Genomic DNA, 25,699 nt, shown 5'->3' with positions numbered 1-25,699 from the left:
AACACCAAAACCCACGTTTAGCATTAATAGACATGTGAAAAACCAGATTACGATGAAAACACTTAAAAGAGACTGAATTTTTTTAACTTGCTGGTATGGGCCAGGGACATGTCAAGGCCTTAGAAATGGAAGGAGAAAACTAGCACCTGCCCAAATCCCTTATGATGCTGGTGTGGAGAAACTGGGATGAGGTGAGAGATGTCTGTGACAGCCGTGGCCCCGTGTGTCGGGTCCGAGGGCACCAGCTGGCTCTGCTGGGCGCGCTGCCGGCACCCAGCTCCCCGCACGTGTATGGTACCTGCCGTGTGCCGGGAACCCACAGCTTGGCTGGTGGGCGCCAGAAGGGATCCCACCAGCTCCTCTGGTGCCTGCCTGTGTGGAGACTGGGGAGGACAGGACACGGTTGCTGGTCACTGCGCACACCCAGTGGCTGCAAGCAGCGTTTGATGCCCTGGCGGCTGAGTGAGCCCGTGGGAGACGCCGCGGGCGGCCGTGCCTGGAGCAGCAGCAGCAGCCACCTTCTGCTCTTCTAGCCCGGGAGGGGAGGTACGGCTGCAAAAACCTGGCCAGCATCCCAGAAATGGGAATTTGCAGGTCCCAGCTTGCCCTGTCTGCCCTCTGCAGAACTGGATCTGCGGAGCAGAGAGCTCGAAGCACGAGGCTGTGCCTGCAGCATCCCAGCCCTCAGAAAACAGCGCGTGGGGCCGGAGTTCCTTCGAAGCCTCCCCTGCTCCCACGCCTGCAGGCAGCTGCCCAAGTCGGTAGGTAAAGGAGCATAGATGGCACTGGAAGAAAATCTGTCCTCTCCCTGCCGACGCTGTTGTCAGTTGTCACATAAGTCACAAAAACATTGAAATAAAATATAGAAGTCTGGTTTTAGAACAAATTCACAGTTTGCAAGTTTGAAAACTCCAAAAACTTCTTGTGGAACATATTTTCTTCCTGGAACTTTGTGCTTCTGCCTTTATTCATCAGAAATGTTTTAGTCTTAATTTAACATTATTCTGCGGCTGCTTTATGGACGAGAGACACCAGCGCTCTCTCCCCTGCTCGCATCTGCCACGAAAACAAAAAGATGATGTTCTGCACCTGTCCCTGCTTCACAACTAGCTGAAATGAAACTCAATTCAAGTCGCTAAACAAAGTGCAAGCAATGACTCAGTATGGAAATAAGACTTATTTCTTTTTAACTCTATTATGTGACTGCACAAGAGAGTGGGCATGCTTTCTTTTATGGCGGTGTATATATGGTGAGCCTATTTCTCAATCTTCTTCCAATGCTTTCTCAACAGCTCTGAGACAAAAGGAAAAAATACTGTATTTCTCTCCTGCAAATGAGACTGATGCACATCTGCTCTATTTGCAATTTACATTTTTTAAACTTTAACTAGGCATGGTTACAATACAAGGAAATGGAACAAAAATAAATGTCTCAAGTCCCAGGCTACAGCCAACCTGCACTTGAATTTTCCCAGTATCCACCAAACTTCTAAAAGAAACTTGTTTAAGAGACCCCCCAGAGGGGTGGCTTCTCCAGAGACTGTGAAGTCTCCATCCCTGAAGGTTGTTGAGACTTGGCTGAGCAAATCCCCAATGGCCCCGGGCTGGTGCCGGCAATAGCCGGGTGCTCGGTGGGATGCTGGTCTGGATGAGCCCCACAGGTCCCTTCCAATCAGCATCACTATGATTGTGATCTCCTGCTGCTGCTATTACTAATAAGGTCGGATCGAAACCATTGCTAAGGGTGTGGGTTATAAATTCCATGGGGTTTGTGTGCTGCCGATGGTTATCAGCTACCAGGTCCCGCCTACGTTGCAGATGGGGTGTGCTGAAGCTGCCTAGCCACTTAACTCTAATTGCAGGTTGGAGCTTCAGGCTTTAGAAAGCCAAGGTTAATTTATTTAAGATGACCAGATGATGGTGTTGCCTATTATTATCCATGTTGTAAGGATATTCCAGCGGTCCTTTCCAGAAGCTGCTGGGAGAACAAATTGTGTGTCTGATCAGGCTTTTCTGACTGGAAGAGCAAGTACCGGGCTCTGCTGCCTCGGCCCTCCTCAGGTGTGACCTTCCATGGTGGAGCGGTGAAGCATCGTGATGAACTGTCACTTCTGCTCCGATCAGCTTCAACCGCATTCCTCCTGACTGACTTCAGCCAGAATTCAGGCCACGTTACAAGCTGCATTTTGCTTTAACCATTCATAGCTTCTCCCTGACCTTGGTCTCACGGGGGAACTTTCTCAGATGCTTTCAGGGGCTCCTGGCTGCCCTCTCGTACCCATCGACAGCCCCAGCAGCAAGGCGCTGTGTGCGCTGCGTCCTGGGAAATGAAGGTGAAAATAGTGAAACACAGTGAAACGGCACAGCTGGAAACATTTCAGCTCTGAGGATGCTCAGGCAAGAACAATGAACACTTCAAAAAAACATGGAAACTTCTGTAACAAGCTTACTAAGTCTGCTGTACATCTTAACCAAACTAGTTCCCTTCTTCACTTGGATCTAAATATTCTGTAACTTTTAACAGAAGTTTGTTTTTCATGTCTTTTATCTGTTCCCTGTCTTAAACAAAATCCATTTTGTTACAGTGAATAAACCTAATACATTCCCAACTGCAGTAAACACAGCAATTTATTTTTTTTTTTGACTGCATAATATAGCTATTTAAAAAGTGCTAATTGCTTCTTTTGGAAAAAGTGCCTGAATGTTCCCGTTCCAGCACAAAACAAGCAGCGTATGTATGGTGCTATCAAGACTGTTTATCTTCCCTGCTCGTCTATTCTTAATATTCTCCACTTCAGTTATTCTGAAGCCTGGCAAGCTCCATTTAAAATTTGAGTAAATGATTTTAAAAGTAGCCCTTTCAGAGTTGAGCTGAGTGTAAAACAGCAAGAAGAATAGTCTTTTTACCACACAGTTACGCCATCCCAGAGTGGAAAGCCATGGAAAGCCTTCCAGTTTGCTGCTCTGGCTGACAGGTCAGCTTCATCCCTCAGAGAAGTGCTGACACAATCATTTCTCTTCCCGTTTGCACAACATCAGCAATAAATGCAGGACTACCCACCTTCTGAAGAGCATAGCTGGGAGGCAAAAAGGCAGCGAAGGTCCAAGGACCTGGCTTTGCTGAGGTCTGCGCCGTGGCATCCAAGCGCACACCAGAGGGGAATGGGGATGGCTTTTGGAAACCGCGCCGGCAGTCTTCCAGCTTCACGTTTGAGTCTCATCTCATAAGCTCTTAACTGCCTGTCAAAAATTAAGTACAAGTAAAAAGTGTTCTTGGTAGCCCATGGGATGATGTACTATTAATCGTGCTTTACGATATTGACTGCTTCTGTTTTGTTGCTTTCTGGCCACAATTCCACCTGAAAGTCACTGACAGAAGTTCACAAGCCATCAGCCAGTGCCTCCAAAGCTTTCTAAAGCACCTCCTCCCCTGCCGCCCCCGAAAGACAAGGCACCCCAAAATATGCATACATTGAGGTATAAAATAAGCTTGCAATTGCCCCAGGCATATTTTCTTTCCTACGTTACACAGCTGTAAATAGACATTAACAGCAAGAATAAATTGGTGGGGTGGGGTGTACATTGGGAACAGGGAGCGAGGCTTTTCCCTGCGGGCCAAGGGCACAGAGCCACACGTACCTGCTGCTGCCGCGCTGCTGCATCCCCATCCCATCCCATCCCATCCCATCCCATCCCATCCCATCCCCTCTCCGCCGTGCCCGCTGCTGCAGCGTGGCCAGAAATGCTCACAGTTCACACACAGATACAGCAAATATTGTATATTTGTACCATGGCTCAGAGGGAATTCATAGCTGACATTTTTAGAACTTGTTGTTGTTTTGGGGGGGGTTTAATATCATTTTTTTACAGTTTCAAAGCTGCATACATAGTGAAGAAATCAACGGAGCTATGTTATCATGTTACATTAGGATCTGAAAATATTCATAGTATCACAGCCTGGTTTGGGCTGGGAGGGAGCTGACAGCCCCCCGAGCCCCAACCCCCTGCCAGGGGCAGGGACACCTCCCACCAGCCCAGGTTGCCCCCAGCCCCATCCAGCCTGGCCCTGAGCACCCCCAGGGATGGGGCACCCACAGCTGCTCTGGGCAGCCTCTGCCAGCGCTGCCCTCACGGGGAAGGATTTCTTCCCAATATCTCATCTAAACTGGAAAACTATTTATTCTTATGTCAACTGAATTTCTTAGGAAATGCATGCATTTAAAGCAGCGTAGCTAAATAAAGTAACAATGACAGAAATTCTACAGCCCAGTACTAGGTACTTTCCCCCATCCCAGCAGCTGGTGACCATCCTGCCCTGTGGATCCGGTGACTCGTGCCTTCTCTCGGCTCTATTTTAAGGCACGACAATATCCAGCCTCTGCCTGAGGTTTTCTGCGATGTGGATCATTTGTACCTGCCGGCTCCAGTCACGTTCCTGCCTACTTACACTAACAAAACACTGACGTTGGGAGCGAGTTGGTTGGTCCTTGAATCTCAACACATGCGCCGGGTGGGGCCTCCCTGTTCAGGGTTTTGCTGCTCCTGTGCTTACTGTGCCAGCCTCCTCCCCTCACACAGGAACCCGCCGCCCAAGCTGCTGGTGATCCTTCACAGGGAAAACCACCGTGGCACCTGACAGGCTCTTTCAGCTTCTGCCAACCTTATTTCCCACACCCGTGCTCCTGTGAACCAATTTTCCCATAAGCCATAGAAATAGATCATTCTGCATTATGAAACAGTGTAGAAAATTACATATTAAACGGATGCAAATCTTTAAGGGTGAGCTGCAAGCCATTCCTATATACTTAAATAAAAAAGCAAAACCCAGCTCTGATCCTGACATTAGAGCCAAGAAGCAGGCAATGCAACGCAGCTCCCCAGCAAACGCCGTGTGTTCCAGAGGCACGAGGAGTCGTGCTGGGCACCAAACCCCCTTCTCCTCGCACGCCTCCAGCATGCAACATATTGTGAATAAATAGGAATTCTTTTCAACCCTGTTTTGCAATGTGTTACAATGGTAAATCAACCAGGGTTCAGCTGAGAACCGTGGCATTTATTCAGCTTTGTCTGCACTTGATTTATAGCCGGCAAAGACAAAAAGCGGGTTGTGTACAAACAGTGATGAGCAAATCCAAGGGAGGCTTCAAGAAGAAATAAGTCAGGGGCAAAGCTCTGAATCTGACTTTTGTTTGGAGCAGACAAGGAACCCAGGCAGAAATAGTGAGATACCTATGCCAGGATCATTTCCAGATGGCTGAAAGGCAGCAGGTGCCTGGTCCTATAGGAGGGAGCAGAACCGTGTCCCCTCAAGCTGGGAGCATCACACAAGCAGCATATGCCATGGGCTGAGCCCGGCTGGGGGGTACCAGGGATGCAGCTGCACTAAAGAGATGATGCTTGCTGCTACTCTGCTCCAGTAAGCGGTGTCACACCCTGGGATGGGACACAGGGGCTCCAGGTTACCTACCCAAAGGCTTGTGCAATGAATCAGCCGATGTCAGGGCACGGGAACACCATTTCCTAAGGGAAATTCATAGTCAGTTTTTTCCATCTCACTGTTAATCCAACCTGAAAAATTATGTATTCAGAGTGAGAGAAAGGCTATAAGATTTCCATTATTAATGGAAATCTCATAGCGATTGGCTACCTGGGCTGCATATGGATTGACAGAACTCCCCAGACAAACCCACTTTCAGAGAAGCAGGCACTGCTCCCAGCCACGGAGTCCGGGGGCTGCTTTGTCCTGAGAAGCTGCACGAAAAACTACCTGTGAAGCTAGGATCGCCCCAGGACTGTAATTTAGGAGTCATTTAAAGCCTTGGTTAATATCGTGCACCCCATGGGCAGCACAGGTGACTGCACAGCCCCTTACAAAGAAGAGCTGCGGTGCTGCCACCGTGCATACGTCACACCGTGGTCACCGTCCTGACCCTACATGTGACTCACTGCCGAGCCCCCAGTGCCCCAGTAATGCACATCACTGGCAACAATATCAGACTGTCCTCTGGATCTGTCTTGAAGCTTCAGAAATAGCAGTTAAGAACCAAAACATCCCTGGAGAAGCTATTATCAACTCGTCTCATCATCTGATGCTAATGTGAGATCCTGGCAGACTGATGCGCATCCATCATTTCCATTCAGAAGTGGCATGATGGGAGAGTTGTGAGTATCACAAATTCTCACAGATCCCTTTTCTCTCTCTCCCATCATGAGTACTTTGCCCTCCCGGCTGAGCAGAGATGGTAAATCAGCCCCACTGAAGAACTTCTTAGGTCTCAGCTTGGAAAAACAAAAAGATTTGTGCAAACAAGGCTTCAGGCTTAGTAAACAGGAATTTCCAGCCGGAGCTGCCCATCGTGCTGTCTGTACGATGGTTTGATCCAGCCTGGGCCAAGCCGGGCAGCTGGGGGCTGTGCTAGTGCAAGCATCTGGTCCTCCTCAGTGCCTGCATGCCCCCACGACTGCATTGCCCCATCAAAATCCCAGATTCGATTTATTTCCCTGATGTTACAAAGAGGCAGAAGGACTGGAACAGGCTGTTACCTTGTGTATTTATGCCTAGCGCTACTGCCTGTGGGAGCAGCCTGGTTAGCATCGGCAACACCCTTTTAGAGGAAGAACTGGAAAATACAGGATTTAAAATGTACACACTCCTGTGTGACATATGGATTGAGTAACTTGAACAGAAACCACTGCCCTCAGTACTAAAAAAAAAAAAAAATATCTGGCCAGCCTACTCACTGTTAATACAAGTTTTAGAGTTTCATCTTACCTTCAACTGAAAATAAGTAAATTCCGTAAATCCAAATCTTACTGTAAATCCAAGACTTGTTTTTACCACTTAAAATTATTTGGTGACACAATCAGTTCAAGACAGTCTAGGAAATTAAGCAAAAATTGCATGTTCCTTAGTGATCAGTTTGAAAGGTTTTGGCTCACCATTTATGTCAGTGGAGTTGTGGAGATATTTTTCCATAAGAATTATAAAAAGGTATGTTCTTGACGCAGCCTCGCCCAAGAAAACAGTAAAAAAAATGTGGCTAACATGCTAAGATTGACACACAAAATAAAAGGACAGGTTCAACACAGACTAAAACAAGAATACAGAAAAATACTCCTGTTCTGGTTTTGTAATAGGTAATAAATGGATTTATTGGGGAGTTCAGGAAGCACCAGCATCACCCCTTGGGAACAACCGTATCTGAGCCCCGGGGGTGGGCACGCCTGGGAGTGCAGGGTGGGCAGGGACCTTCGGGGACCTCCTGGACCTGGCTGGAGGCAGGCTCAGCCCTCGGCACCCCCATCCCTGGTGCCCCATGGGGACAGTCTCCCGCAGCCTGGGCTTACAGAGCAGGGCAAAGCTCCTCCTGCTTCAGGGCTTGGTGGCACAGGAAGGACCTGTGAGGGCTCTGGCCTCTACGTGTCCATTTTTTCCCGATCTGGCACCTGAATTCAGCGCTCACAAGATGACTGTTCCATGGCTCCACTCACAACAGCTCATTTTGCATCTTGCTCATGCAGAGCTGCTTGGGCTCTGCCAGTGCGATTTTACCAAATGAATGGGAAGATGTTCATTTTTAATTGGGGGGGGGGGGGGGGGGGGAGGGGAAGCTGAAAAGGTGCTGAATACAAAGAAAATCACAAAAAAATTACAGTTGTTTCAGTCTCACCGGGATGAGGCATCACCCACACATGCACTCATCACTGCTCTCCCTGTTAATTCTGTGCCGGTGAGGATGCTCAGGGTCCCGGGGATGTGGTGCTGCCACCTTTCAGAGCTCAGAAAGGGCTTTCACCCCCAGACTAGGGAGAGAATAAGCAAGTGGCATCCCTGGGTCTGAGCTTTGCCAGAATTCCCCCTCCGCTCACCCCACAACCCCCATTTAAACGTGACCTTTTGTCCAAATATCTTGGTGAGCATTCCCAATGGCTCTGTTCTCTCCTTTCCCTGTTTCCCACCGAGGACGCAGCCCTCAGCCAGACACCGCCTTGGCGGCAGTTTGCTATATCTCCCTTCCCTTAAACTTTTCCAAATTTGCTCTTCCCTGGAAGCAGCTGCTTGGTGCAGCCCTGTGCAAGGCCGGGCTGGTCCCTGAGCTTGGCCAGAGCTGGCGAGACCCGCAGCTCCCCGCTGCGCCTGGGGGAGCACCACACCCCAGGAGACCCACTAGAAGGCAGTGTTGGAGAAAACTTCCCAGAAACTTCTCTTCCCAAAAGCTGCAGGTCAACAAACCAAAGGGTGGGATTTTCTAGGATAGGGACCCCTGTAACAAACACAAGGTGCCTCATCTGAAATCATTTCTGGTCAATTTTGCATGAATTGACCACGGGAAGAGGCACGGAGCTCCAACTCCATCCCGGCCCGGGATATCCAACAGCAACGTTTTAACCCTGGAAACCACCGGCTATTTCACGCCTGCTTAGAGAAACGCCCTTAAAAAAGGGCCTAAACTTGAGAGGCGACCTGCTCCGTGCTGCCCACCAGACCAGGCTGCTGGGACACCGAAGCGATCCGGTTGAAGCGAGCAGCAAAGTGACACTGAACCGAGCCCAATTTGCCGATAAAACCTGAGGACAGAGTTTCCAGCCTGTTGCTAGAAAGACGAGAAGTGGCTCCCCTGCATTTTTTGGCAGCGATCCCTACTCCCGCAGCAAGGCTGGTGAGCCAGATCTCCACATTTCTCAAAGCCAGGCAGCAGCAGAAGGTATTTGATGAGCTCTGTGAACAGAGTTGTCGATTCACTGGAAAATAAAGGAAAAACAAATGAAGTCAATTTAAGCTGCTGAAACATGCTTGTATCGGTGAATGAAGTGTAAAAAGTGGTTTGAAGCATCACAATAACTTGGTAGCCCACACAGCAGAATGAATTTCTGATTTGATGTTAAGTATACTCAAAATAAAAATACCAGCTGTGATTCAGTATGCAAAGCCTTTTTGAACAAAAAATCCACTTTTTGGAAAATTTCTGGAAATGAAAATATTGGGTGATGATTTTCAATGGGAATAGTCTGGAGAAAATGAAAATACGATTCATTAAATCTTGCATCTTGAATTAAAATATACAAATATTTTGAATTATGAATTTATCTTTGCTCTCATGCCAGGGTTTGTTATTCAAGGGCAATTGGAGAACAACAAAAAGGAATTACAGTCCTGAACATGGAACACCTTTCCCCTCCAGTTTTGCCAACAAACCTGCATGTCTAGAGGTTTGGCCAAACAACTCAGGGAATTTAGCTCCTATTCAACATTCAGGAGGCTTTTAAAAAGCTGCTTTTACAAGAAATCATTCTGTTTGGGGGGTAATTGTTGTGACATGAAAAATCAGCAGTGCTGAAGGAATAAAAATTCAGTGTTCAAACTGGGATGCTCAAGCCCTCCCAGGGTCTCTGAGCTGCAACAACAGACTGTTAAACTGTAATAATCTCCCTCGTCTTAACAAAAAAGGAAGTTCTACAGGGCGATTAAATTGTTCTGGAATTATTTCCTTGTCTAAATGTCAGGAAAATATTTTATACTCTTCAAAAAAATTATTTTCAGTGACATTACTTCAACTGAACAACTTTGCAAGTGAACACCAGCGTGTGCTGCCAGCAGTTATAAAGGCTTTGTATTTTTAAGCCAGCTCCTTTTAATAATTTTTTCTTAAAAAAATTCCTCTTTCAATGAATCTCATTCTAAGCATGTCGTTACAGAGCAGAGCTAAGGGGTTTGGGTAGCCTGAGTTTAACTTAACATGTTTGGCTTTCTCTTAATTTTCCCCTTAAATGTGAACTTCCTAAATTTGTGATGCTCATTTGGGAAATAATTAAACATCTCTCTCATGTATATTCTTTCAGTCATTAAAGCAGGTCCTCCACCTTGCCTTCGTTGTCTCCAGGAATATTCATAAAGCAAGTGTGCTCCAAATGAAGTCCCAACCTTTACTCAGAAGAGAAAGGAAACTTCCCCATCCTGTCCAACGCTCATGCCCACATTACAGTATTATTAATTACTTTGCTATACAGTAATCAGTCTCCCTCTGAGACCAATATTTAACGAAAGGCAACGAAGCATCAAAAGAAAAAACCTGATGAATAAACTTAGAAAGTCTTATGAACCATTCAAGCCATCGGTGGGAAGAGCTGCTCTGAGGTGCCAAGTTCCTCATAATTTTCTCCTACTCCTTCACCTTCTCACCAGCCCCTGTACCACCAACCAGGGCGATTTTCCTCTCAATCCTAAGTGCAGGGGAGAGCGCACCACCAGCCCAGGAGCCAGCGCTCCGGGACCATCGCCTCTGCGCCCGGCTCCCGAGGAGCTCCATAAAACCCCTCTGGATACACCCTGGCTGAAAGCACTGACCCCAACGCAGGGGTTGGTTTTCTCCTGCACTTACTGGATAATCATTTACTGAGCAGCTCAACCAGTTCTGCAGGGCTGCTGGCGCTGGGTGCTGCCCAGTGACCCAAGCCAGGGCTCAACCAGCTCCCAGGCTGCCTGCACGGAGCGTGAAGCAGGACTAAATAAAAAAGATGCTGCATTATGCGCACTTTGCCATCTCCCTGCTTGCAGGTGACGGTCAGCATCTGCCCCTTGCCAAGACTGAAGCCCCCAGCCCCGCGGGGAGGGCCCGGGGTGCTTGCCACGACCACCAGGCAGCTTTAAGCCAGACCTGGGGCTGTCCATCCCCTGGCTGCCAGCACCGCTCGCATAGGAAAAAACCTGTTTAAACAACATTATCGCTGCTGTTTAACAAGAGGACAAGAACAGTGACGAAAAAGCAGCAGTGCTCTGTTTTGCATTAGATACCCCACAAAGACAGGCACACCTTCCTCCGCCAGCTGAATCTCACTGCCTGCACCGACCTCACGGAGCTACCTCCTCCTCATCGCCTGCACCAGTGCTGCTCGGGGAGGCTCCGCACAAGACCCATCTCCCTCAGAGCATCTTTCACCCAGTTTCCCAAGAAAGCATTAGCTGTTCCTCTCCTTTTGCCCAAGAAAATGGTATTTTGGAGCCAGGTCGGACAGCAATGCAGGTGGCAGAAGCCCAGCAAGCCCCCGTGCTTGCCTTTGGCCAAGGTGAGGGTCTCCATCCTGTCCTGCTCAAGATCTGCACAGTCTATAAATGTTTCAATATCCACTTTATAAAAGTTACCTTTTTAGTAAGTATAAAATTATCCAGTTGAATCAAAAAGTGATTTTCTTTTTATGTTGAAAACTCAAATTTTAAATTTCTTTTGTCTTTTTGATGTCTAAACTAAAATGTAAGTAATGCAAAACGAAAGTAAGAGTTTATCTTTTTTTTTATTAAGACAATCCCACAGCTGGAAAATGAAACATCCTAGATTACATAAGTGACTTCAAAAAAACTCTAGAAAAAAATCTTTACAAATTTACATTTGTACAATACAAAAACTAACAGCTCATTGCATATAAATATTACATTTGGTCTGCCAACAAGTGGCATCAAAATCCCTGAAGTATTCATTTAAAGGGACCTGAGATAGTGGATGTGAAGATATGGGCATAAATATCACCTGAAAAAAAAAAATATATATAGCAAGTAGACATAATTCTAATAGTTTTGTGCATTTTTGGAGTATTTTAAATCAACCAGAACATGAACTGGAGAGCCTAAATCACGTGAATTTCATCGCTCCAACATCAACTGGTATTTCTAAATGAAGTCTGCTATAATGACTCATGGAGGAATGAATAGCCTGTATTAGTATTTCTACAGAAAAATAATCATCACTTTGATTTCTGAATATATCCAAGAGCCACCACTCTCCGAGGAGGCATTTTTAGGAGGAGAAATGGAGGATTTTGATTTTATCTGCCAAAGAGGGGTGCAGCCGTGACACCGACCCCTCCCGGGAATATACAGGCAGGACCGCGACTCCCCCACCTCCGGAGCAGCTCCTCTCGCCAGCCCGTCTGCTTCTCACAGACCCAGAAATCGGGAAGATACACAGTGCTTGCCAATTAAACCCCCCAACACTGAGAAACTGCTCTTAATTGCCCACTGGTTTAAATATTTTCCAAATTTTTACGCATTTGTCAGTTCCCAAACGCGGCTGCAGTTATCTACCAGGAGTAGTAACTCCCAAGTGCAGCACTAAGCTGCTCGGTTTTACTTTAAATTCTCACAAACTCTTATCAGATACCCACATCCATGCACACAAATGTATTTAAGCACCATTTTTATAATACTAGAGTTAAGGCTGTGACAGAAATTCCACTGGAAATCTAATTTTTCAGGGATTCATAGCACAGTTCTGTAAGTTTGCTGTGGGCTGAACATGACATTAAAAATGTACAAGCTTCCAACAGGTCTTTGCATTTCTAATACTAAAAAAGACAACTTTTGGACTAAATTTTGCAGGCTGTTACTTACTGTACATAAAGGAATTTGTTTGTTTTTTTTCAATGTGTAAACCTCTGATATACTAATATTTGAAAATTATCTATCGCACATGCGCAGTAATTTTCTATAATACATACTTGTAAGAACACAATGACAGCTCCCTAAATACTAAATATAATTTATCCTTGGATTGTTAACTGCTCCTTCAGTCTATCGTGTAAATAATTAGCTTTTTATAAAACTTTGCATGATTTTTTTTTTTTAAAAAAAATAATCGAGAAATGTAAACACACAAATACATTTTTAAAACATTGAAGTCGTGACACAGATAGCAGGACACTCCAAGTCAGGGCTGACAAGACATCCTTAACCCTACAGCTATTCAGTTTTCCCTGTCACTCACCGCTCAGATCAAAGATGAAATATTAATCAAGCTCTCCTCAAAAATTAGTGATTTAAACTTATTTTCTCGTATTAATACTGTGTAATTTCGAACAGTTGTCAAAAACACTGCAGAGACACCCAGGAGCCACCTTTTCAAATGCTTGACAAGGTTCACCTTGCTTTCTGCAGTCAAGAGAGCCTCCAAACGTTGTCAAAGGCAATATATTGTAGTTGGTCTTTACACATTTTTATAAATTACTTGAAAACTCTATCGTGCACCCAGAGTCAGCTCTCTTCAGTGCTCTACATGCTACACAGTCTTTCCACTTTTGTGCGGGAGAAGCAGCCGAGGCGTACGTTTAAGAAAACATTCAGGGAAAATTAAAACATGCAACAGGATGCAAAATTTTAAGCAGCCAAAAATCCCTCACAACTTATTTCTTCATGATTATATTTAGCTTGTTTATCTGCAAGGTGGAGTTGGTTGGGATAAGGGGGTGGCCTCTGCTTGGTTCACGGAGAAAGGAGTGACAGGAAGGTAAGAGAGGAGCAATAAAACTGCCCAGACCCATCTGAGTTCAAGCACCAACCTAAGTTTTGTGGGTTATTTCAAACACAAGTATCTCATGAGGCTGGAAGCACACGCCTTCTACAAGGGTTAACACTAACTGCAATTCACATAGCGAGGGAAAAAAGGAGTCATCAGGAGACACGGAGCAGATGTGAACGGGCAGCAGGTGGAACAAAGTTGTTTTCCAGGCCGTGCGTAAGGCAGCACAGCGGGGCCCTGCCGCCGGGCTCCCCGCGATCAGGGCACGGGGGCACGTGCTGCCCCGGCCCCTCCGCAGCATTCCCACCCGGGGTGGCCGCAGGGGTGCGGAGCCACCAAGCCAGCCCTCGGACTTTCCATCTTCATTAAATTCACCTCCAGCAACTTGGGAACGTTGCTGGTAAACAAAGTCAGGCAGATATAAAAAAATATGGAAAGTCTTGGGGAAAAAAAGGGGCACAAAGAATTAAATCTTACAGTCTAGCCATCTAGCCAAAATAAAATTCATCAAGATATCCTAAGCTTCCAAAAGAGTATCACAAATGCCCTACAGCGGCAATAAAGGGAAGTCAAAGAAGAGAGGTGGAGCATGGCAAAGAGAAAAGCAAAAGGTGACAGAGGAAATGAAAAGCAGGCAAAGTTTGGGCTGAAGTGAGACAACAGCACATCACTACTGCAAAATAAGCTTCATCACTCGTGCCCTGGTCCGGGAAGAAACGGGAGCGCTACAGAGCCAGCAGGTTTGTAGCCAGGAGAAGTCTGAGAACAAAGATGCAGGCGAGCCTTGCAGCCCTGTCTCCGCAGAGGATGGGGTGCCCAGGGTGAAGCCCCTCGGGGCGCAAGCCCTGCTTTCCGAGATGTATCCAAACGCCCTCAAGAGCCCCGGCAACTGGAGCGAGGGGTGGTGCAGGACTGCACCTCTAGGGAGAGCTTCGGAGCACCAAGGCCTGACCACCAGCTCTACAGCAGCACAGCCCCCCGCCTGCCTGCACGCCTTTGGGAATCTGATACACAGCCAGACCAGCAAACCTTTTTCTTAGGCAGAATTCTGGAGTTTTTTGTTAAAAGTGCAAGGGGAGAGACTACAGTCCTGGCTCTGCAACGCAGCAGGCAGCACAGCCTGCGAGCAGCTCAGCAGCCTCATGAGATGCTGGCTGAACACGCACGGTTTGGATCAGGGAGGAGGTGGTACAAGGTTTAAATCATTCTACTGCTTCTGCTGCACCTGTTGGGCTGATAATAAGTTTTCTGCAACCATAAGTGGCTCCCAATAGGATCTGGGTTTTGAGAGAAAGCGTCCAAGTTACTACAAAACTACAGTTATTCCACAGAACAAGCCTATGAGAAATCAATTGCCTAACTCAGAGAAATAATCCAGATACAAAACCAAGTAAAAATAACATCTCTAAAAACAAGTTACTTCTGTCATGCTTATAAAAGGTTCTCATGCACAAAAAAAAAGCTTTTTTTTTTTTTTACAATAAACAATAGTTCTGTTGTTCTAGCACACCCTGCTGCCTAGTTCTTAATCTTGTAACACATTTGATTAATACTTACGCCACAGCAAAGTGATGCTTCACTGTTATCTTCACAGTACTTCATTACATAGAAAAGATACATTTAGGAACATATTTAATATTATTCTAATTGCTGCTAAAATACACAAACTTATAAAATGATTTCTCTGGAATCCACGTGTTTTATCTCTCCCCAACCCCTACACAAAATAAATAAGTGGATCTTCAGCCAGTCAGAAATATATGAAAAGCATTTCTTTTGCATTTCAAGGTTTTCAGGCTTTAGAACAGAAACCATAGTGTTTACATTAGCTCAACAGGACTGATCTAAAAGGGGTATGACTCTGACTATGAACGGATGCATACATGCTATTCCTGGTTACCATATGTAGAAGGACCGTTCAGTCAAACAAATAATACGTTTCTTATAAATATATATGCGTGTACATATATATACATACATATGAGAGATGATAGGACAGGTGTTTATATTTTAAAGCCCAATACAGAACTAGGAAAGCCTCTGCACTTCCCCCCCTCCCCCATCAAAACACAACTCAATCAAGTCCAGAAATGGATTACAGCTGATTCAAAACATTCCTTAAAAAATTAAAAGCGTGATTTTTGTACTGTACCATAAACTCGTATTAATGTTCTGAACAATTTAGGATATAATCTCCTCCATCATAAAACTAAACCTCTGCATTTTTTCAAGTCATTTTGCATCTAACTAGAATTTTTGGAAAGCGAGATAAAATAGCTAGTGCTTAATATAGAAAGTAAAAAAATTAAATTCCTTCTGCATCTGAGAATATACATGGGTCACTCTTTGCTGCCTGAGGTTTTCCAGAATTATTGACCAAGCTGTGCACAGAAGAACTTAAGGATATTGGATGAAGGTTTAAAAAACAAAAAAAAAACCTTGAACAACTCCACCAAAACTTCCTAGTCTCTTTTTTCATTTGTTCTCTGTAATCTAACTCACTCTCTTAACGAAGCCAGAACGATCAGATGCATTTAGACAATGGGAGAAAGCTGAAGTCCCATATACATTCCAGCAAGACCCTACAGAGTAAGAGGCCGCTCACCTCCAGCCCAGCCCACACCAACCACCTGTTCACCGAGGAGCAAGACTACAAATGTCATCACATACTGTACTATTACTACCAAAATGATTTCTGTTTTCAAGTTAGCGTTTTTCAGGATAACAAGAGTACAGTGCAACACAAATTCTTTTCTGGAAGCTTGAGATACAAGAGTCTGTCTGGAGGATGTGGACGGGAGCTTACCCGTGCTGCCAGCCACCACAGGTACCAGCGCTCCCTTCAGCTCCCTCATCGCCTTCACAGGCAAATGAAACCAAACGCAGCTTTGCACTGAGCAAGCGGCAGCAGAAACGCAAGGGAGACAGTCGGGCTATCTGCACGAACAAACCACCATCTGCTGAAAACTCTGGTAATTACTTAGATTTGTTTCCATTGTGTCAATAAATGAAGATATAGCGACTCTACAACTTCGTGAGCAATTCCATCCCTCTACGCTCCTTCTTGCCTCTTCTTCAACACGTACTGAATAACAGCATCTATTTTCTTTTAAGTTTCCAGTAGTTGTAAATAGAGGTAGCTGAGCTACTATTAAAAATCACGTTATGCTTTGAAGAGGAGGAACCTTTCAAATGTTGAAGTTACCCCTTAGCTGCACAATCTCTATTAATACTATAAAAATATGAGAGGACAAAAAGAAAATAGATGCAAGTAACTTTTGCATTTGGCACCTTTTGTCTAGATATTCATACTTCTCAAGTATTCTCTTTTTAATAAAGTTAATGCACACATAGGACACACCACATCAAAGGTTTGCTACATATTTACAAGGCACCAACCCTTTGTCACTTTTTACATGAATAAAGAACCGATAGAAAGCACATCAGGACCCCCCTAACTGTAGTATAGACATACTTCAGTTCAGCACAATTCATGAACATTTGGCCTGGGAAGATTAAAATAATCCAGATCCTTCTTACAATATAGAAACTGTAAACATTTTATAGCTGCCTTTAGGATTGGTGTATTGTGCAAAAGTTATAATTATTACTGTGTATAAGGATTTATGGCAGAAACCACATAAAAACTCTGTAAGAAGGTGCTATTTCTATAACATAAAAACAAAATGAGGGAGAGAAGTCATAATCGTGACTCAGTATGTCATGTTCTTATTGAGAAGCTGGAAGCCTCTTTAATGTGATGAACTTGTAGTGTGTGGGGAAGAATTTCTGTAATTTAAGGCCTAATGAATAAGGCTTGTTTTGACCAATGAAGTGTGGCGATCTGAAGTTTTAAAACAAACGCAAACTGACATAATGGAAAAGCACCACTGTGAAACGTGAGTGGAGTCCCCGCACAACTTGCTTGGTAGATTTTCTGGTAAAATCCCTGCAGTAGAAGGCCATTGAAGTTCTTTTAAAATTGTTCCAAAGTTTTTCATCTGTCAATAATTCCATCCCATGAGATGGCTGACCCTGGCTTTTTCTGTCATTTTCCGCACCCTGCCTGACCTGGAAGTACCAAGGTTCAAAGGATCCTCGGCATGCACAAAATTGTCATTATCAGAATCGTCATTGTACAAGACAGTTCTCCTGCCCTCGTTCCTTGTTTTGATTCGAGGTGGTCTACTGAATCGCCCTCCAAACACGCTTTCACCAAATTGTCCTCCAAACAGATTTTCAAATTCATCATCTGTAATTCGGGCACGTTTTGCTCTGGTGGCTCCTCGAGAGGCTCCTCGGCCACCTCGGCCTCTTCTTCCTCCCCTGCCGCCACCTCTTCCTCTGCCACAGCCTCTTCCGCCTCTGCCACCTCTTCCCCCTCTACTCCATCGCCCCCACCTCCCCCATCTACCTCTCCTCCCTGTCCCTCTGCCCTGCCAATTCCGTTTCCCACCGGTGATTTTTCTTTTGATTTTTCTTTTGGGTTTTTTGGATTGCACAACTTTGCTGTAGTCATGGTCTCCGTCAATGTAATCCTGATCTGTTCTAGATGTTGATTCAGAGTCTGAATCAGAGCCACTTCTGCTTTCAGAACTTGAACTGGATCCCGATTCCCCGCTTTCCGATGAAGATAAACAAGATTTTTCCTTTAATTCTCTCTTCTTCTCTTCTTCCTCCACTTCCTCCAGATGCTCGTCCTCTTCTGATGCACTTACTAGCTTCCTCTTGACCCCTGTCCGAGGTTCTCTGCCATCACCATTCGTAAGTGGACCGTCAGGAGAGTGATCTAAGTAAACACAAAATAACCCTATTGATTATCATCATCATACCTGATTCAAAGGGGGATTCGCCTCACCTGCCTTTAAGATGTGCTCTGGGGATGATCCAGCTCTGAGCTACTCACCACAGATAACCTTTATGTGCTGTGGAGACAAAGAGGTGCTCTAAGGGGAAAAACTATCAAAGTAAACCAGCTCATCTTATCTGTAAGCAAGGACTGCAAACTCTCTTGACCAAGTGTTCAGCGAAGATCCAGTCAGTAAAAAGAGCCCAGAGATACTAGCTTAGACACAAACATCTAACATTTAGTCAGATGAATCCTACCTAGGGTGCCAAGGCAGGAAAAAAACTCTAAGATCCATTTCAAAGCTATATATGTTACAAAAACACCCTGCAAGCAGTATTTATTCCCCCGCAAATGCAGGTACTCAAAAAGCTTTAGCCCAGGGGACACTTGTGGCAAGCACAATTTCAAGACAGTAGATTACCCAAGAAAGCTCACTAGGATGGCTGAACGCCTTAGCTTAAGAATATGTAAGTATCTTGCAGGCTTGGGAGTCAGAATACCACGTTTTCAGCATTACAAATCTGACAATGAAGATTAAATATCTGCTTTAACACCAGGTATGAAAAGCTCAGCTGCAACGTCCAGTACTGGTACAGCCCAGTAGTTCGGACTTAACAAAGCCTTCAGGATTTCAGCCGATGCTCACTCAATGCCTGCCTCAGTGGAAAGTCTGATTAGCATGTCCCAGAGACAAAATACCACAGTTTCCAAAGTGTTTTACGTCTAATCACAACCACTGAGTCTTGATTATGATATAAACACTTAAAGTTTTTTAAAACTTTTTCCATCTTTTGTTTCAACTTGATTAATAAAAGGACAAGGTTTTGGAGCGGGGATCCTTTTGATTTGATTTGCTTTTTGTAACTCCTGAAGGAACTGTTACTCTGAATTAGTTTAACAGCAATCAAGTTTTTCCATCTGGAGAAATTTTAAAGAACCTCACTGAAGTGCATGTGGCATCATGTGCATGCCATGCTTCAGGCAGGAGACCAACAGAACTGTAAGGAATAAGGTAAATTCAGTTCTTTAGTATGGTTTGGGAATACAGTATAATGCTAGGCTCAGGGAAGAATATCATTAGCATCAGACAGAAGCAACACCTTTCATTTCTACTGAAACCAGTCATTCAGATAACAGAATACATGTTTTTTCTCACCTTGCTTCACTGGTGTAGATTTACTCCTAATTGGTCTACTTTTCCCTGGATCAATGGTATTTCCACTTCGGTTCTGTGCATTTGAGCCTGAGGAAGATGGCTGACCTTCCATCTCTTCACCAGTGGCTGAACCCAGAGGTTCTTCTGCTGTATCTGAAACTTTAGAGAGGACACCGCTAATGTGACAGAGTAATTTTTATCCTCCGTTTACAGGGTTGTAAGGGAAGGCATTCTGGGGAGGTTTTGGTTCATCTGAGTTAACAACCCAAGTCAGGAGGTTAAATCTCACCAAGCTGCCTCTGCCGTCATGAAGAGACAGATTCCTCCAGGGTGTAATTGCTGCATGAGAGAAGCCAGCATACAGGAATTCCAAGCTCTTGTCACTAGATTAATTCTTACCAAGGACAGACCCAGGTTCCCTATTCTCTGACCCTTAGCAATAACCTACCAATAGCTGGAGGGCCAGGTTCAGCTAATGCAATCTACAGACAACATATTTCCATGGCATTGCTACTTGCTCTTTCAACAGGCAAGTGTTGGATGTGCCTCATGAATATAAGCTTTAATCTGCACATACGAGTTGCTGCAAGAGAAAGGATGCATTTTAGCAAATTTCTTCTCACCATGAGATGAAACTGAGGAACTAGTCCTAGTCAAAGGCAGTGAGGTATTCTGGTTGGGTTTAGGTTGAATCTTCATTTGCTTCTGTTTCCCTTTTGGGCTAAAGACACAAAATATCCCAAAGAGATAAAACTGTTAGCACGAAAAGACCCAAAACACAAAACTAATTTCCCCTGCAAAGTGCCTTGTTCTCTGCAGCAAATGCATAATGCAAATGATGTCTTTTTCCCAGGGCTTGTACAGATGTAGTAAACAATAAAAATAGTTACAATATCATTCTGTTTGCTAAAGGCACGTAAGTTTGCAAGAACAAGATTCTAATCTCACCTTTAAAAAAAACACAACTGAGTTTACCTAGATAATGTAACATACAGAAGTCAGGAAAGTGTTATACAACGCCTTTTTCAACTGTTACTAAACAAAGGCAAAAAGAAACTTGGTCTTCCATTTCCTCCAGAGGGAATACTTCTAATTATATAGTTTTTACTTACAAGAATTATGCACATTCTTGTAATACATACAAATTGAACATGGAATTTGGATTTTATCACCCAAAAGAGCAACTGCATTAGGAAATGTGCAACACTGTTGCTTACTCATGAAGGCATGTCTACCACTGTCATCTCAAATGACACTGACAGCAAGTCTCACTACCATTACATTACCTAGATGCTCTGCTAGTTGAGGGTGAACTGCTACTGCTTCTTAGCCGTTTTCGGTACCGTGGCCTTCTCCTCTTCTGACACTGCATTGCTGACTTATACTCAGAGATGATATTTTTCATATGATTTTCAAATAAGGCAGATAGTCGAAGTGTCATGCTGTAAATCTGAGGTGAGAAAGCACAGTCATACTTATTAGAAGGTGAGTAACTAGAAGATCAATCAGCAAAAAAACATAAAAATCACAGACGCCCAGATTTTGTAGCACAAAAGAAAAATTCATGGGGACATTCAACTACAAGGTTCTTTACAGATAATTTCCTTCCACGGCATGTGCGTATTCTCACAAAAAGTATTTTCATAAAAGAATTTAAATACCCACAGTACAAGATATTTACAGAGATAAAGGAAGATTATTATCTAGATTACTGAAATATAGCCTCCTTTTTTTAATTTCCACAAAGAATGGAAGCACACCACAAGATAACCTGAAATACCAAGTGAAAAACAACCGAACCTTGCTGCTCCCTCACCTTTGCTTTTTGCTTTCATTCCCTAGTGATGAGTCCTTACACCACCTCTACAGAGGTGCACACAGAAGCCAACTAAAATGTCCTCACTCCTCATTTCCGTAAGCCAGATGTCAAAATCCTTAAACCATTTTCCTATCCTCTTTTTCTAGGCCTTGCCTCTGTGTAGCCTCATCCACAAACTCAGTCTCCGTGTTTCAGACTGTATTCACTTCCGTTCAAGATTTTACCTTGGATGTGTTTTGAGTTATGACAAACTAATAGTTCAAATTCAACATACAAAACCAAGCTCTTGGTTCCTTACTCACACCTATCCCCTTCTGAAAATTATGTAAACACTATCAAGAAGATGTTATCATCGTCTTATACTCGCTCTTTCCATTTTTGGCAATCTGAATACAAAATCTCTTTGATGTAGAGTTTTCTTTACATTCATATAACTTAATTTTTTTGCCCAGACCCTTGTATTTTAGCAATGTTTTTTTCCTTAGCTCTGGTATGTAGCAGCCTGCCCTTCTTGCCTCCATTCAGGATGCTGTTGCAAAGATAGCAAAATGGGCTAGAAAACCTCAGGTTGTTGGCACACATTTGGCAGTAGACAAACCTGCAGTGGCAGGAGGCCCAGCTGCGTGCCCCAGCCCTCCACCAAGGATCAAGGATCACCTCACTGAGGCACTAAACAGTATTTAAGCAAATGGATATTGATGGGCCACTCTATTAAAGTAATTTGGGAGTTGACTCACAAGCTGTTCAGTTATTAATACACAGGGAAGTTCCCAGGGAGCATGCAGCAGTAAATAACTCACCAAGATTACTCTGATGTCAAGCACACATAAAATACCATCAAATCACTTGCCTCGTTCAATCCTCTATTGATTTCCCTGCTATTCAAGTGAGCAAAAGTTACCGGTCTTTATCTTCAGCGCTTGCCTGCAGCCCCCCTTTCAGCCCTTATTCAACACCAAGAGTTCAATCTACCTTCAGCGATGGCAACTTTGTGCCTTCCCTCACTAACGCTTGGCTGGAGCTCCCCTCTCTCACAGCAATATCCTACTTCAAGCTTACTCTCATGGTCCTGCTTACATAAAACACAGTAGTTGTTATTCCACTGATGAGCTAAGACTTACTCCTCAAGCGACAAGTAAGGTCACACAACCTCCTGCTTCCTCCCATCCAGCACCATTTACACATGCACTGAGAGCTCTTTGGAGCACACTCTGCTCCTTTTCCTGCCTGACAGCACCTAGCATCATGCAGTCCTGTGTCACACCATGTTAGGTGCCACATGACAATTTTACAGTAATATTAAATTCTATGTATTATTGTGCTTTAAGTAACAGTATCTCAGGCTACTCCCAAATGGCATGCATTTCTTAATCACTTATAAGTGCTCCTGTTTCTACAGAAGAAATACTAGGCAGCTTTGTGACCAGCACTCTTATCTATGCTAAATGACATGTTTCAGTGACGTGATTTTGTCACAACTTAAGCACTTCATTGAATATGCAGCTTTTCGTTATAATAATAAGGTCACTACAGTTTAATGCCTGGAAACACGGTCAAAATTCTGTCTACTTGTATTTTATGAAGATGTAAACCACTCAAATTCTATTTTGCATCAACAGTGGTAAAAACTGCATCTGTGTCCTCATGCCAACTTGTGATTTTCTGAGCATAACCAATATATCATTAAAGCATTTGAAAATTTTAGTATCGTTTGGACATTTAGCAGTTTAGGAAAAGCCCACAGGCAACGTACTGCACAGGAACCCATACCAAACATAGCCATGTTTACATGATCAAGTCATACACTTAACAGTGATTTTACCTAGCTTTTACACAAATATCTATATTCTAACATTTTGAACTTCTCTTTCCCTCTTGCCATATCCTGTTTAGGGCTCCAATCCAATCCATTTTTTCTGCCTAAGTAGATTCCTATTCCTGCATGCAGGAAAAAGCAAGATTAGCACCTGCGAAACACAGGCAACATTGTGCTAACATCCTGCCAAGTATACTAAGTCAACTAGAAAAAAATTAAGTATCATAATGTTCTTATCTCCTCAGCTAGTAGAAATATTGCATAATAGTTACATTAATAGTAGATTTTTAAAAGAACCTTTTTTAAAAATATATATGTATATATGCATGCAGTCATCAAGCTGATAACCTGTTTCTGGAAACGAGGCTATTGAAAAAATGAAAGCAACTGGTGTTCAGTTTTCCACTACAAATATTTGAAGAAACAGTTGCAACAATAACCATACAGCCTCTCAGAAGCTTTAAGTTCAGAAAGTTCAGATGAAAATTAAATTCAGAAGTAATCTGCATGAGCAGAAAAAAGTAAATCTATAACCCCAGGTCCCAGAATTGACATATACTACGTATTTTTATTTCACAGTGCAGCGCTTTGCTCTTCAGATACAGTCCTTATTTCGCACACTGTATTCATGCAGGCCCAGGGTCTTTGTAAAGAAGTCATTAACAGTTATTACTTACTCGAGACTTTTTATTAGGAGTGTAAGCTTTAGAGTTGCAGAATATTAAACGAATATCTTTGTAGAATTCCAAGGGACTAGTGTAGTTTCCTGCTTCCAAGGTTTCTTTCACAGTGCTGAAGTCCATAGGAGTGTCTACAATATCTCGATAATCCTGTAAGAATACAAAGGAAAATAATAAAGGCTGTCAAATCCTACAGCAATAAAAACACCTAAGTGTTAATCCACAACAGTGGTGCTCAAGTAATTATTTATACTTGAGAGTTACTGCAGATAATTCTCTGAAAACACCAGTGCGCAGAACATGGTGTTCCAGCTCATAAAGGGAGAGGTTAGAAACATGCCCAGCATGGATGTTTTGCCAAAGGATGAACAATAGGCTTTTTTAATTTGAAATATGGAAGTTGCACTTACAGGATAGGAAAAGAGATCAACTGGCTGTCTAAAAGGCTCAGAGTCCTCTCTTTCATAAATCAGGTTTAACAACTGCTTGCACTGCTCTTTCCAAGCATTGGGACTTGCTTTCATGGGCTGTCTTTTTATTCGCCGTCTTACCTGAAGCAAAACAGATGTATTTCATAATTTTTTCATAGTATTCAAATTTTTCACTTTAAGTTCCTATTAATTTAGCAGTGTTCTCATTCAAAGCAGATTTCCACAATTAAAACCAGAATTTCTGTAAGATTAAAGCATAGCTGATGGCACAACAATATGTCGTACGCAAATTGCAGAAATATGTCTTTTCTGGTAATATATAAACATTCAGACCCATGAGAGGTACACAGTATTTCAGATCCAGCCTTGCTATTTTTATCAGCTTTCACCCAAATTTGACAGAAAACTGAATCTGTTCTGGGTATCTTTCAAATCAAATAATGGTAATAATTAAAATAAAGATTATTCAGCAATTCAGTAAATTTTCCTGCACAATAACTTCCTTAGTCTGCCAGCACATACATACATACGCATACAACTGCATTCACACCGCTAGTCCTACAGACTCTCGGCTGACAGATTCAAACCATTCCAGCCCGAAACGAGAGGTTCAGTCCCTGGTCTGTCTCCCTTCACCAGCCAGACCAAGCAGAAATGTCTCTACTCACTCGTCTTTTTCCAGAGGAAGTTCCTGGAGCGTCTGAATCTACATCTACTTCTGCCACCTAAAGGCAAAGGTAACGATTACACACGTGGGCTTGGAGGGACACTCAGCAATGGGAAACGGGTTAGAAACCGGACAGCCAACAACAAACACAATTTTAAACTACTCAAATGCAATGAATGGTTCAAGCAAAACAGAAACTAGTTTCAAACTATAACTTGCATAACTTAAAAAAACAAAGGTGGGTAAGCTGTTTCATCTCTTTTCCAAACTTGCTTCCATAAAAATTATATATAAACATGTGAGAAATATGAATGGCTTAGCTTCAGTCCGTAAGACTCAGCTAAGTCCCAGTACTGCAGAGCTGTATACCCCTGCCTAAATGTTCATGTTCTGAGCAGCTGTATTGAGTTTATAGAGGTTTCATATAGTGCCTTACATCAAGTGTACGTAATACTCTTTTCAGAACCTGGATTTAGAAATGACAACAGAACTCCTTTGTGCACAGCTTTCTACCAGTAATTAAAGATAAATAATTTTGAGAGGACATGAAAATTCCTACAAAGAATGTGAAAGCAATTTCTTTCTTATTTTAAAATATATTATAAACCAGATCAAGGAAAGCGATACAGTAGCAATTTTGGATACTTCTGACCACTGCTTAACATGGAACAGGTGAGATTCAGAACTGACACAAGAAGGTGGAGCTGGGAAAAGAGGGTCTGCTATGTGATTCATAGAAATCTCTCATTTTCTTCAAAATAGTCTTTTAATAGTCTGTGAAAATAGATGCTGTTATAACTTCAGTTTTATGAAAGTAAATACGTTATTACATTGTAGTATAGATTTTAAGTTTCAATGCAATTTTAAGGCTTCAATCTAAGACCAGCTTATGGCACCAGCCACAAGCAGACAGATGTTCAAGTAGCACTAGGCTTAACTTCACTATTTCAAAACTACTACAACAACCGAGTATACCCTGGGGAAGGGAGGAGGGA

At 43.5% G+C, this 25,699-nt stretch overlaps 1 protein-coding gene across 1 annotated transcript in view; it reads right to left on the bottom strand.

Moving 5' to 3' along the window:
- Window positions 1-15,043: 15,043 nt before the first annotated feature.
- The window catches only part of BRWD3 (bromodomain and WD repeat domain containing 3), a 58,761-nt gene continuing 48,105 nt past the window's right edge, over window positions 15,044-25,699 (bottom strand). The window contains exons 34-40 of the mRNA XM_055727154.1: window positions 24,706-24,762; window positions 24,017-24,157; window positions 23,604-23,756; window positions 20,578-20,741; window positions 19,915-20,012; window positions 19,292-19,450; window positions 15,044-18,075 (exon numbers count right to left, since the gene is read on the bottom strand). Of these exons, the coding sequence (XP_055583129.1) occupies window positions 17,291-18,075; window positions 19,292-19,450; window positions 19,915-20,012; window positions 20,578-20,741; window positions 23,604-23,756; window positions 24,017-24,157; window positions 24,706-24,762 (1,557 nt within the window). The 3' untranslated portion in view covers window positions 15,044-17,290. The remainder of the gene's footprint in view (window positions 18,076-19,291; window positions 19,451-19,914; window positions 20,013-20,577; window positions 20,742-23,603; window positions 23,757-24,016; window positions 24,158-24,705; window positions 24,763-25,699) is intronic.

This window comes from Falco cherrug, chromosome 15 (genome assembly GCF_023634085.1).
Source record: "Falco cherrug isolate bFalChe1 chromosome 15, bFalChe1.pri, whole genome shotgun sequence".
Lineage (NCBI taxonomy): Eukaryota > Metazoa > Chordata > Aves > Falconiformes > Falconidae > Falco > Falco cherrug.
Note: the sequence above shows the minus strand (reverse complement) of the source record. Positions and strands in the feature narration are given on the sequence as shown.